Source organism: Drosophila eugracilis, unplaced genomic scaffold, assembly GCF_018153835.1.
Source record: "Drosophila eugracilis isolate 14026-0451.02 unplaced genomic scaffold, ASM1815383v1 contig_2088, whole genome shotgun sequence".
NCBI classification, from domain to species: Eukaryota; Metazoa; Arthropoda; class Insecta; order Diptera; family Drosophilidae; genus Drosophila; species Drosophila eugracilis.
In genome coordinates, this window is record NW_024572964.1 from 2,569,128 (window position 1) to 2,582,542 (window position 13,415).

The 13,415-nt window shown below is 44.4% G+C and overlaps 2 protein-coding genes across 10 annotated transcripts in view; both read left to right on the plus strand.

The window, feature by feature from the left end:
• LOC108107685 (supervillin) overlaps nucleotides 1-12,399 on the plus strand; it is a 116,370-nt gene extending 103,971 nt beyond the window's left edge. For all 8 annotated transcript variants that reach the window (XM_017215277.1, XM_017215274.2, XM_017215275.2 and 5 more), the window contains 6 exons: nucleotides 8,461-8,602; nucleotides 8,665-9,175; nucleotides 9,244-9,401; nucleotides 9,465-11,483; nucleotides 11,547-11,794; nucleotides 11,856-12,399. In XM_017215277.1, coding sequence (XP_017070766.1) covers nucleotides 8,461-8,602; nucleotides 8,665-9,175; nucleotides 9,244-9,401; nucleotides 9,465-11,483; nucleotides 11,547-11,794; nucleotides 11,856-12,095 — 3,318 coding nt within the window. In that variant the 3' untranslated portion in view covers nucleotides 12,096-12,399. The remainder of the gene's footprint in view (nucleotides 1-8,460; nucleotides 8,603-8,664; nucleotides 9,176-9,243; nucleotides 9,402-9,464; nucleotides 11,484-11,546; nucleotides 11,795-11,855) is intronic.
• Nucleotides 2,063-5,899, plus strand: LOC108107689. 2 transcript variants are annotated; one of them, XM_017215294.2, is made up of 2 exons: nucleotides 2,063-2,372; nucleotides 4,340-5,899. In XM_017215294.2, the coding sequence occupies exon 2, from the start codon at nucleotides 4,497-4,499 to the stop codon at nucleotides 5,442-5,444; it is 948 nt and encodes a 315-aa protein (XP_017070783.1). In that variant the 5' UTR covers nucleotides 2,063-2,372; nucleotides 4,340-4,496; the 3' UTR covers nucleotides 5,445-5,899. The 2 variants fall into 2 exon arrangements, with proteins under 2 accessions (XP_017070783.1, XP_017070782.1); XM_017215293.2 differs by lacking the exon at nucleotides 2,063-2,372 and adding an exon at nucleotides 2,407-3,946.
• Nucleotides 12,400-13,415: the final 1,016 nt, after the last annotated feature.

A 13,415-nucleotide genomic window follows, 5' to 3' on the forward strand; every position in this document is an offset into this window, starting at 1 on the left:
GCTACAGCTGTTACTGTTTCGGGTTGTTTCCTATTTTCTTGGTGGTTTGGGGCACTGAGAGAAACTATTGGGTGCTGCATGAGACCAGCTACCTTTACACAAAATAAGAATCTAATTTAAATTCTTATTTGAAATACTTTTAATCTCAATACATCTGTGGAAATATTACAGAGATGTTTAGAATTCTCAAAACTATCATAAAATTATTCTCTCTGTTCTTGACGACACTACAGTGGGACAAGGTCAATGAGCAGAGCATATATTTAGAAAAGATACATTCTCTAAGAGGGAGTGCCCATTTCTTCTACAGACCCCCCTAGAGTTCTACCCTCATTTTCCGCCGCACGACACTTGACGCCCATTATAGTACAATTTATTAATAATTAAGATGAATTTCTGTTTTCTCTGCTCTGATGGACGCGAGACACTCGTATTCATGCGCTGTTTGGCAGCCATCCCAGGTGGCGTATGCGCAATTAGTCTGCCCGGCGCAGTTGGTTTGACGCAGTCCCCGAGCGTGTGTCAAGGCAAAAAGAAATCTTTTGTAATTTAGCACAATTTATCAGGCCACGATCGCAGAGAGTCAGCCAGCCAACGAGCTAAGCAAATGAAAATGCGCATAATAATGAAGGGCACACCAGCATCCAGCTTCCAGGAGTTACAGTTCCAACAGGGCAGCTAAAAATATATAGACAGAGTTGGGTTTTTCTGCTCCTGCCTTTGCGATTTCGAGTCGGCTGCCAACTTCCATTTTGCCATAATTTTCTAAACTTGCCTTGTGGGCTGTGGCAGCAGCAACATCTGAAAAAGCAACAGCAAATGCAGCAGCAAGACCACACACTCAGAAAAAATACTTTAAAAACTTTTGAAGTTTAAGAGTTTGGGCCTTAAAGGGCCTTTCTGGTTATATGAAAACTTCGTTGGCAACTCTTAGCTATAAAAGTTTTTTCCTAAATGTAACAACAATTACAAAGTGAAAAAATAAAGACAGAAGAAGGAGGCGAACGAAGGTTGCCTTTGGACCGCTTCTAACTGGCAGAAGTTGTTGTTGTTTTTAGGGGCTACGTCTGGTCCATAGCATTTGATCTCTGTCTAGATCTTGAACGTGCTCATCTTCCAGCTGCAGGCCTCGCCTCATGCTGTTGTAAATTGTTTTGTAAATTTGATATACTTGCAGCTTTGGCTGGGCTCCTCTGTCTACTTCATTATCATTGTTGCAGTTGCAGTTGCATTGGATGTTGCTGCTGTGCTTGTTCATTAGTCCATGCCATGCCCTCTCGGCAGTGACAACAAGAGCAGCACAAAAAAAAGCAGCAGTAGCCCAAGCTGTTCATAAACTTCTAAAATCAACTGCTGCCCTCTGTTTTCTCCGTCTGCCTCTGTATTTATATATCTCTCTATCTGTATCTGTATTTGGCCGATGTATCTACAAGCTGCAAGAATGCCTGCTTATTGCTGATTACTTTTATTGCTTCTGTGAGTGATTCATTACTTTCCGAGATAAGGTGGCTTTTCGCCTGGTTTCATTGCTCTTGTTCCTCTACCTATTTTCTTAGTTCTTTGTTATTGAATTTTTAGACAATTACATCATTGTGTTTCATGCTGTTGAACTTGCATTTGATTTATTTTTAGTCCGACCAACTACTCGTACGTTTTCGCATTAGGCCTCCTTGGCTGCCATCTTCTCTGGGTGATTCATCAGCTTGGCCAGATGCGGACCCAGCCCAAAAAATTTCGCTGTCCCTTTTTTGTGGTCACATTCCAGTCACGAAAGTGTGCACAAAATGTGTGTGCATCAAGATGATCATTTTGAGTTTTGGTAGAAGAAGTGTCAAAGAAAGGGCGTAGCTCACACATTTTAAGCGAAATATAAAGATTATTGCTTTTACACCTCTTCTAAGATCAAGTTACTAGAGGACTTGCACCCCTTCTGCATTCCTAAGTTGCAAATACAATTCGCCCCTTTTTAGTTTACCCTTTTCTGTGGCATGCCCACAATGATCTTGATTATTACGCTTAGTTTAATTTAAAAAGCCTCCTTAGCTGACGTCTTCGCAGTGCTTGCTCTGTGCTCGTCATCGGAGCCTCGTTCGCTTCTCTCGAAGACCCGGCTTTTGTAGGAATCCGATCCCTGACTTCGTCAGTTCATAAATTTACGAGGCAGTTTGAATCGCGACTTGGAAGCGAGCGGTTCGCACTTCGCAGCGTGGCAGTTTGAGTGTGATTTTCAAAGCTCTCGGAGCGATTCGGCTGACTTTGTTGCTATTGCTATTAGTATGCATTATTGCCCGCTGCCGGTTTCAATTGACATTAAAATTGATAAGCGGCAAACTAAAAATAAAACTAGGGGCCCGTTGCGAGTTGCATAAAAAGTAATGCGAAGTGGTTTCCTGAGTTGCATAAACTGTCGAATGCAGCAGGAAGCGAATGGCAATGTTTTTATTTATTTTTTCAGGCTGGCTGGCATTCGCTTGGTTGGCCTAACGAAAAAGTGAAATATGAAATTATGAAGAAAGAAAGATAAATATAAATATAGCAAAGTGTTTCAAGGCTGGCTATTCCACTTGTGTGCTTAAATAAATATATAAATACCCACCCACCTGCAGAACGAAACTTTCTCAAAGTGCGAGTGTCAAAATAAAATCTTTGAAATGAAATCTCCGAAGTGACCGCAATCGCCGTGGCCATTACAAATCGTGTAGAAAAGATTCGGAAACAGAAACAGAAACAGAAACAAAAACAGAACCAGAACCCACGCTAACAGCATTTCACTTGGCTCGGTACAAAATCAGTTTGAAAATCTAAAAGGCGCATCTGTCTTCACATCTATGTACATGCCCTCCATATAGACATCTATATTCGATGGGAAAACTTTACAGAAAGATGACACAAATTTCTAAGGGGCGCAAAATCAACAATTAGCAATTAATTCCCATAAATCACAAAGAGGCACCAGTTGTTGTTCTTGCTGTTGTTGTTCTTGCTGTTGTTGTTGTTGTTGTTGTTGCTGCTGATCGTGTCGTTCGAGCTGTTCTATATTTGGTCGACTTACCTACGTGAGCTGTATGCATATGATAAACCAGGCAAATAGTACCCCAGATGATACCACACAGGCCGCCATGGAAATGTGGAAACCCCTGCAAATATTTACTCGACTTTTGCAGGAGATAAGAACAAAATCAAATACTATTTTATAAAAGGGGTCATCATTAAGTTGGAATTATATAACAATAACAGTGACACTATAAGCTGATATATATATATTAAATCCGTCAAAAATATTAAGTTAAAAAGTCCCCAACAGCCAGCCACCAAAGGGTTAAGGCTCCTTTTAAAACTTCGCTGAAAGAACTTCTTTGAAATGAAAGTTACCCATCTGCTGGCTCCCTCGCACCCGCACGCTCTTATCAGAAATAACAAACTGCTTGACCCAAGGAGACCCAACGAGAACAGCAACAACAAAGCAACAGCATCATCGCGATTGCCAAACAGAATTCTGCGCAAGTGCAGCACACACATCTCCCTTGAAGAGCGAACGAGAAGCCAACAAACTCAACGAAAGAGAGGAGAGAGTCCCCCAATAAGAGAGAGAGTGGTCGCCCAAGAGCGACGCGCGCAGCTTTCGTCAAGTTTTTGGGGAGCAGAGTATCGTTGAATTCGCAGCGGCATTTACGTTTAAGTTTAAAACGAGGAGCCAAAGAGAAGAGAACGACCGCGAGGCGCAACGGAATATAAAAAGCGTCAAAGAAATCAAACAAGCCGAAACAGCTCACAAAAACACAAATTGCAAACCAAATAAATAAATAAATAAAGCTCGGGCTATCGGATGTCGGACGAAGATAAAAATACGCACTTATGCAGATATAGAATTTATAAATATAATTTTAAATATTAATGCAAAGTGCAGCGCAAAGTGCAAAACGCAGCGGACACCACTTGACGAAAGGTGTGTGGGTGTTTAGAGACTGAATCCTTGATACGGGTTAAGGATTGTAATTTATAAAAAATAATAACTTGGATTGATTTTGGCAATGTTCTAAGACTCATTAAAAATTCTTTTAAATAAACAGAAGATAAAATTTCACATTTTTTAGTTAAAGTGGTAAAAAACATTGCAAAACTTGAACCAAGCTTCTGTTAACATTATTTTAACCTGCAAAAAAGTGAAATATAAAAAAGAACAAAGGAAACCAACCAGTCACGGAAGACATTGCTAAATAAATAAGTAAAAAAACAAAGTAAATATTTTGCAATGTGTTCCGTTCTGCAATTACCGAGTGAATGCCAGCCATAAAAGTAAATAAAGTATTCCATTATTATTTAACCAATCCCCTTATAGAGTGATGTGATGTCATAATAAAACTTTGCCCTTATCGACAACAAAAAAAAAACGAAAAAGAAAAAACTGCAAAAACGATATCAGCGGAAAAGCGAGGTAAAAGTTAATAAAGACCCGCCAACGAAATCAAATTGCAATTTGTGATAACAAAGCGAGCATGACGGACTACACGGATTACCTGGAAGCCGCCTGGGAGTATGCAGAGTGGCTACCCTACTTTCTGGTCACCTACGTGGTACTGACCCTGCTCCCAAAGTCCCTGATCCGGATGAAACGCTTCGCCGATGCGGATTACGAGGCGAATCGCAACAAGTTCCATCGCTGCTACGGCCCGGAACTGTGCTGCTGTCATGGCCTGGCCCAGGAGCAGACCGTCGGAAAGGTTAAACCCAAGGCCAGGAAGCCGGTAACCCGGGTCTATCCCAAGCGTCAGCAGGTGGCACCCAAAGTGGAGTTGCCTACGCTAAGTCCGTTGCCGCCAAAGCGGAGTAATGTGACCAAGATTGCCCAGATGTTCGAGACTGGCACCACTCGCCAGGTGAGCCGGGTAGCACCTGTCACGCTTCCGGAGATCAGGATGTTTGGAGCCAGCGATGAATCTAGAGACTCGACGCCTTGTGCCTCGCGGAAAACCAGCATTGCCAGTCAACTCTCCGCTCAACTGCAGCACATTGAGCAGACGATGCACCTCTGGCAGGAGCTGGAGGAGGAGCCCTCGAAGAAGTCACCGTCCCATAGCGACTGGGAGCCCATGGCAGTGCCAGTGTCAAGACGTACCCGTGGCACCTCGGCCACGCCCTCCACGGCCTCGCCTCTCTCTAGTTCCCCGGAACCAGAGCACTCGCCTCCAATTCTCCTACGGAAGCCACCTTCTTTCTGCCTGCAGACCAGCATGGAGGACATATTCCAGGTGATCGCCAGGAGTGCCGAAGAGCCGGAAGACTGTCCGGACTGCCACTGTCTTTCGCCAGTGACCAGCATCGATGACATACTCTCCGAGAGGCGGTTCTCACGCCCCCTCTCCGCCTACTCCATCACCGATCTCCTCAACGAAGAGCAGGCCTCCTGTGTGGAGGAGACCACCTACATCAACGAAACCAGATGAGGAGAGTAGAGGGGTGTAAGCCTCATCCATAGGGGTCATTTTACAGTGCCATCCCCTCGGGTCAGATGGAATCACCAGGGAGACTCCCAGTCCGGCATTTGTTCAGGGAACAAAGCCACTGGAGACCTTGCCAAGCCCCAAACTCCTATAGAATCCCGCATTTTGTTTGTTTAACCGAAGGGAACTTAAGCAAATCAAAGTAGAACCTCCTCACTTAAGTCGCAATTGGCCATAGGAGCCTGTACTTAGTTAGTCCGATTATCTGTATAAACGTTTGTAATGTCCAGAAACCAAGTTGTAATTGCGAAGCATCTCATTGATAGAGAACAGTACTGCTAACTAATATGCTGATTGTACGTATTAACTTATGAATAACTATGAATTTGTATGGTAGTATTACTTATCGTTAAATGTAATATATGTATATGTTATAAATAAAAACTGTATCAAATGCAGCACTCACCTTCTTCTCAGTGAAGAGAGGGAAAACATTTTCACAGCTGCCAAGGTTGATCGTATACTATTTGCACTTTTACCCGCTACAGCTGCTGGCTAATTTGTTTGGCAGTCCGTTTGGCAAGTCTTTAGCCATCGAAGCGTGTCTTGGCCGCAGCACAATTTGTCAAATAAATTGACGAAAATCAAAACGTTGGAGCGGCGATCATTAATTATAAATTGGGAGATGCGAGATGGGAAAAGTATTAACCGCAAAATGATTGTGATGTGAGGTAATTTCGTTGCTGTGGCTTTTGATTGATTTGACGGCGAACAAAGGCACTGAAGCGGATTTTTAATCTGGCAGAGCTTAAAGATATACCCTATGGTGAAAGGTCTCTGGGGAGTGTTGGATCTGTGATCTCTGCCAGGGCACATTGAACCTTGGGCAGTGCAACAAGTTGTGAGTGCAATAAAAGTAAGAGAGAGAATAATACATCCGCAGCTGGCGACCTTATCAGTCCCATTCTTTGACCCTCGAGTTGATGCAGCCGCACCCATGGAACTATAGATTAAGTAGCTCAATGGATACATCAGTTCCGGGCAGCGATTCCAGTTTATTTATCCACAAATTAGCCAGATGCCCACGCATTCCACGCACTTGATCTTGACCAAATAGCAATTGGCAACCTTAACTTGGCCTAATTGGTAGTGGCTTGCTTGGCTTGGTTTAGTTTTACCGGTTGCCAAATTCCACCAAAATAAGGAAAAACGAATATGTTCATATGCTAATTTTAACATTTTCTGTAGTTTCGAATATATATGTTTCCGAGTATGCCAAAAGCAAATGTCAATAAAGCGACGCAAATAGGCAAATAACAGGCACAAATACAGCCAATAAAATATTATAAATTGGCCTTTATTGGCTGAGATTCTGTGGCGTCATACCTTTCGGGTGATGTGTGCTTATGGCACTTTTTTTCGACTCTCCTCTAGCGGAAGAATTCTACCTTTCAATTTCCATCACATCAGCGGTTAATCAAATTGTTGTCGCGCTTTGTTTTCCTCGTTCATTAGTGCCCGGCTTTTACCCAGTTTTTATTTGTTTTATCAGTTTATACGAGAGTGTATATGTATATACGGATATGGGATGATTCATCCCGAACAGCTCGTATTTATTGATAGGTGCCTTGGTTGGTATGACACACGCTGAAATTCAGGGGAAATGCGCCATTGCGGGGCGAAAGAGTTGAGAGCGTCCTCAAGGCTGGTTTCTATTTTTGTCTCTTCGAGTGGATGGCCTGACAATCAGAGCTCTAAATTATAAGTCACATCATGAAGAGGTTAGGAAAGAGGCGGTTAAGAAATCGGGTCGAAGCCTGGCAAACATAAACAAAAATTCCTAAACATTGCATAAGCATATCAAACATAAATTAAACAACTTAAAACAAGATAAGATGAACTTCACCCCAAGACACAGTTTCGGTGAGATAAGATTGGTTTGTTAAATTCTTTATCGATATTCGTATCCCAGTCGGGCCATAACTTATGCTGATGCCCGTGTAAACACATGAATTAAGTTTTTGCCTTGCACTGACAGTTTAGGAATGTAAACAAATCAGCTCGAACTCGAGAACGCCGCTTCCCATATCGGTAGCCATTCGTTGTTATCTTTCCGCGGAACTGAGAGTTCAAAACACCAGGAGAAATGAAAACATGGTTGACGATTGTTGCGGCCATTAAGAGGGAAACATGAGATAAACATGGAAAAAACTGCAAAATAACGTTGAAGATATATTTTACACATTTCTTAAGCTATCAAAAAAAGGGATTTTAATTTGTTTTTACTTAGAAACGTTGTTTCTGTAAGTAGTAAAGGTAACTACTACTTCATATGAATAATTTCTACAAATAGTAAACTTCGTACTCAGCCTGATATTTTGGCAGTGCACCTTATCTAATCGCATGACTCGCACTGTCTCCCGCTCGGGCTCTCCAGTTCGCGGGTCTAGAGCTCTAGAGCTTCGCCAAAGGTGCGCAATTAGCCAAGCGGCTATTGGCAGTCGCCGGATTGGCATTGTGCTGGCTGGCAGCAAAGCAAACCCCACTCGAGTCGAGTTCCCGATACGTTTGCCCGTACATTTGCGCATCCATCGCGGGTCACTAATGGAGCGTACTTGCCACTAAAGGCCTTCAGATTTTGAGGTGTGCCAGGGAAATGCGACGCAGCAGCTGGAAAATCACAATTCGCTAATCGCTAATAAAAAACAAACAAGCTATTAAATCGTCAGCATGGAAAAAGTTAAACTGGTAAAAGCTCTTTCCTCAAACCTTAACCATTAAAACTGTTGACAAACAGAAGCCTTTTGGCTTAATTTGTGAGAGTGAGTCATGGGGATTGGGAACAACCCAGCCGATAAGGCCGCGAGATTGTTGACCATATTCGAGCCATACATTCGAGGCTATTAAAATTTTGTTAATTTCTTTATAAACGCGTTCATATTTGGCGGTTAGAGCGTGGGTGGTCTTAAGTTTTGGAAAGTGAACGTAATCACGATCTCGTCTAACTCTTGTGTTTCAGGAATCGCTATCTTTGGCCCACTCGCTGTCGGACAAGCCACTGCCCCCCTCGCCTCTGATACCCACCAGCTTGGAGGGCGGCAAGGTCTCTGATCGCTTGAGCAAACTCAAGTGCAACTCGGAGAACTGGAAGCAGCGCATCGGTAAGTGTCTATTACCTATAACAAATCCTGGAAATCTCACAAATATCAACTTATTCCCTCAGAGCAAACCGATGCCAAGAAGTTCACAGTCGCTGGCCGACTGCAAAAGAAGGCCCAATCCCCCGTCGAGCTTCAGTTTGAACGTTCTGCCAACGATGCGGCCAAGAAGTGTCCCATGCTGGAGGTGCGCAGCGCCTATCAGCCGCAACTGGGCCTGGCCAAGAGCCCCTCCATGATGGTCACCTCTACTACTAATAGTAGTGCCACCAACAAGACCGCCCTCCGGAGTCTGAGTGTGAATCCCGAGGAGGAGGCGCCCACCAGCCTGAGTCGCTCGAACAGCAGCAGCTCCGAATCCGATGGAGAACGCACTTCCCCTCAGAATGCCAAGCAGAACAAAGAACTGGCTAATACCAAGAGTGCTGCAGCTCCCACTAATGTGGGCGCCAGGATTCAAGTTCCCCGTCTGGATGACAAGGAGACCTTCGAGAACTTCTTCGCCTCCAAGCCGAAAAAGGAGGAAAACGTAGAGCTGGAAATCAGCGCCTTCGATGACATCAAGCCTACTGAGCGGTAAGTTTCATATTCTATTCAAACAGAGTGAAGTCCAAATTCAAAGTTCAAATTCCCCTTTAACTTAGTTTGGTGAGCAAGCGCCACGTGCAAGGTCCCAAGGGACGGCGGGCCGCACGCAATCCTCTCAAGAGTTTGGCCGCTCGTGCAGACATTAGTTCCGAGTACACGGAAATGAGGACAGGCATAGCTGAACGGGAACTGCGGCGCCTCAAGCTGGAGTCATGTAAGTTAACCCATCACCCTCCCAAATTAAAGGCCCACATTAAGTGTTCTCTTTCATTAATAGATGGTCATAATGCCAACCTTGCTGCAGAGGCCATAGCCGGATTAGCCTCCATTGAGGACTTCAAGTCGGTAGCCCTGCGCTCCTCGTCGATACCCCTGCAGCAGATGTGGCTGCCTCACAAGCCTGTGATGTTGCTCCATGTCAAGGGACGCACACATGTCCAAACCCGATTGGTGGAACCCGTACACACCTCCCTGAATCGGGGCGACTGCTTCATCCTCGTCGCCGGGTCACAGCTTTTCCGTTATGTTGGATCATTTGCCAATGTAATTGAGATCTCTCGCAGCAAGAAGATCTGCGCTGCCATCGTAGAGAACAAAGATCTCGGGTGCACAGCCAGCCAGGAGGTGATCCTGACGGACGGCAAGTACTTGAAGGAGCGGCAGTGGCGCCAGTTCTGGCAGATTTTGGGCAAAAAGGAGGATGACCAGTCGGAAATAGCCGAGTGTGGCCACGCGGACGAGGACGATGTGTTCGAGAGCAGTCTGATCGAAACCAACAAGATCTACGAGTACCAGGATGAGGCCCTCATACCGATGGAGAAGTTCTGGGGCTGCATTCCTAAGGTAGACATGTTGGACACGCGTAAGGTTTTGGTCTTTGACTTTGGCAGTGAGTTGTACGTGTGGAACGGCAAGAATGCCCCATCAGATGCCAAGAGGGCCGCCATGAGACTGGCCCAGGAACACTTTGGTGCTGAAGATTCGGCCGATTATGCCGAATGCTATTTGAATCCTTTGAACTACTCCTCCATAGTGGGTCGCCGGGAGAATGCCAAGTATGCGAAGAGGACGGCTAAACGTCCCGATTGGTGCGTTCTGGGCAAGATCACCCAGAATATGGAGACGGTGCTGTTCAAGGAAAAGTTTAGCGACTGGCCAGAGCTGGAACGCGAGGATCTGGAGAAGGATTATCTGTCGAATGGCGTTCATGTGGTGCGCGCCCTGAACGGAACCGCTTTGCACAAGGGAGAACCCTACCAGGAACCAAATCTGGTGCTTGAACAGTCCAATCTGGGTCGTGGCAATTTCTACTATGATACGGATACCATGCGCCACTTCGATGTGATTACCAAGTCTACGGACAAGTGGCAGATCCACGAGTTCAACTTTGATGCGGCCAATAACCGCGAGGACTACGGCCACTTCTACTCGGCTGAAAGCTACATAGTGCGATGGATCTACCAGATCTCGGTCACGGTGCGCGAGCTGAGTGGCAAGGTGTCAAACAGGAGCACAGTGGGGCGAGACAGGTGTGTGTATTTCACCTGGCAGGGTCAGGATTCCAGTGCCAACGAGAAGGGAGCAGCTGCACTGCTGACCGTGGAGCTGGACAAGGAGAAGGGCGCTCAAATGAGGGTTTCCCAGGGTGATGAGTGCACAGCCTTCGTCCGACTGTTCCGGCAAATGTGGCAGCATCGTGGACGCAAGGAGCAGTGCCTGGAGAGACGCAGCCAGTGGAGACTCTACCAACTGCAGGGAAACGTCAACGAGGAAACCCTCATTAAGGAAGTGGACTGCCAGTCCAGTCAGTTGCGTTCCCGTGCCTCGATGCTGTTGATCCATGGCAGCCAGGGAAATGTGATTGTCTGGCATGGATCGAAGAGTGCTCCTCACACGCGAGCTGTGGCCTTAGAGGCCGCTCAGGATCTGATCAAACAGGTGCCCAAGGATCTCTTCAGCAGCGAAACTGCCACATTAACTGAAACAGAGGAGGGTTCCGAGGATGAGCAATGCAAGAAAGCCTTGGGATTAAAGGAGTCAAGGGAGGATTACGGAAGCCTGCTAAAGGCCACCAAATCGTTTGACTACCAAATAAGGATCTTCAACTTCTCCAGCACCCAGGGTGTTTTCAAAGCTCTGGAACTGAGCGATCCCCTGCGCTGCCAGGATCTGCGCAGTCCCTATCCCTTCAGCCAGGCTCAGCTGTACAATGCAAGACAGCCGACGATCTTTTTGCTTGACGACGGCGATGAGCTGTGGCTCTGGATGGGATGGTGGCCCCTGGAGGATGTGAAGAGTAAGTTCTCTAACTTAATCGTGGATATGAATAGTATTTAATATATTTATATTATATTTAAAGTTAACACCGATGAGCGAAGCAGTCCCACCAACGACAATCGGGCTGGAGTAAATCGCTGGATCTCAGAGAGACGCGCTGCCCTCGAGACAGCCGTCGACTATTGGCGTGCCAAGCACGGCGAGAACGAAAAGGAGCCCTTCCATGGCATCAAGGGCCAAGTGGTGTGGGCAGGCCTAGAGCCCCTGGCCTTCAAGGCACTATTTCCCGACTGGACAGAACGTCCGGATGTGAGGGAAATCAATGAAGAGGTGTGTTTTAATGATATAACCAGTGGAATGTATATAATTTAATGTCGTATTTCCCTTGTAGGATGGACGAACTGATGTTTCCATAACCATCGGCACAATGCTGGCACAAATGACACAGACCGAGTATCCGTTGGAGGTCCTGAAAGCACGTCCCTTGCCCGAAGGAGTGGAGCCTACCCGCCTGGAGGTCTACCTGAATGCAGAGGACTTCCGGGCGGCTCTCGGCTGTAGTCGGGCGGAATTCGAGCAGCTGCCAATCTGGAAACAGACCAAGCTGAAGAAGGAGCGAGGGCTGTTCTAGGAGAGAGGCACAATGCAAACTTATAGACTTGAACACAATCACAAAACACAAACCAATCACTTTTCTAAGCACTTTTTGTAGGCGGCGATGCTTTTGCAACGAACACAGACCGATCTGAACTATCGTATTCTATAGGCCTATATAGTATAGCATATACACACGTGCGCATATCCCTATGTACTCTCTATTTACACATATTACATAGCCTTTATATATGTAACGACTATTATACAAGTGCACGATGCAAGGCAATAAATTTCAACTCGCTTCATTCGATAGCTGTTCGCGGTTTGAAGTTCTTCGATTTTACCTGTACATAATATTAAGTTGAGTTGTTTTACCATTATTTTATTTCATATTTTATCGATTTAACGAAATTGCATTTGTTTAATCTCTGCAAACACCAAAAAGAACCCAACGAGCTCTCTCGTTATATCATTGTTTTCAATTCGAAATCATTTTAATGTTAGCTTTATTTTCTTATTTTTATAACTATGTATTCGTGTTTTTATTATGTTAAAACCTATATTTAATTTTTATTAAATAACATTTCATTGTATTTTACATTTTTATTCGCCTATTTATTTTTTGGGGATCTCGTTAAGGGTAAGGTCATCTCTTTTTGCAATAGATTCCAAACAATTTATCTTCTAGCCTTCGACTGATATTTAAAATACGAACTCAACGAGGTATGAAACTCCGTAGTACGACGATTTTTAACCATGTTGTGGGAATTATACTGATATTTTGAGCATATAATCAAGATTACAACTTTTTAGTCAAATTTGCGAAATTTTTACCACTATTATGCTTATATCTCTGTCAAAATAAGGCACAAAGCTATAAGGAGGATTGTTTTGTGCAGCTAACGACCCAAGCAAACTTTCTATGTGGGTATGGCAACGATTTTCAGAAATTAAATTTTTTGTCAAATTTCACTTTTTTGTAAGGGGTACCATCATCATTTTTTCGAAAAATTGAAAAAATATTTTTTTCTTCAGATTTGAACGGCACTTGGATATTTTGAAAATAGACTGAAAAACAAGCCTAACGACGTATGGCATTACAGATTACGACCATTTTTGGCTTTGTAATGAGGATAATACTGATATTTTGGGTTGAAAATCAAGATTGTGACTTTTGAGTAAAATTCGCGATATTTTTCCCCAGTGTTATGCTTATAACTTTGTCAAAAGAAGTCGCAGAATGAAAAGAAAGACTGTTTTGCGCAGCTTACGACCCAAGCAAACTTTCTATGTGGGTATGGAAACGATTTTCAGAAATTAAATTTTTTGTCAAATTTCACTTTTTTGTAAGGGG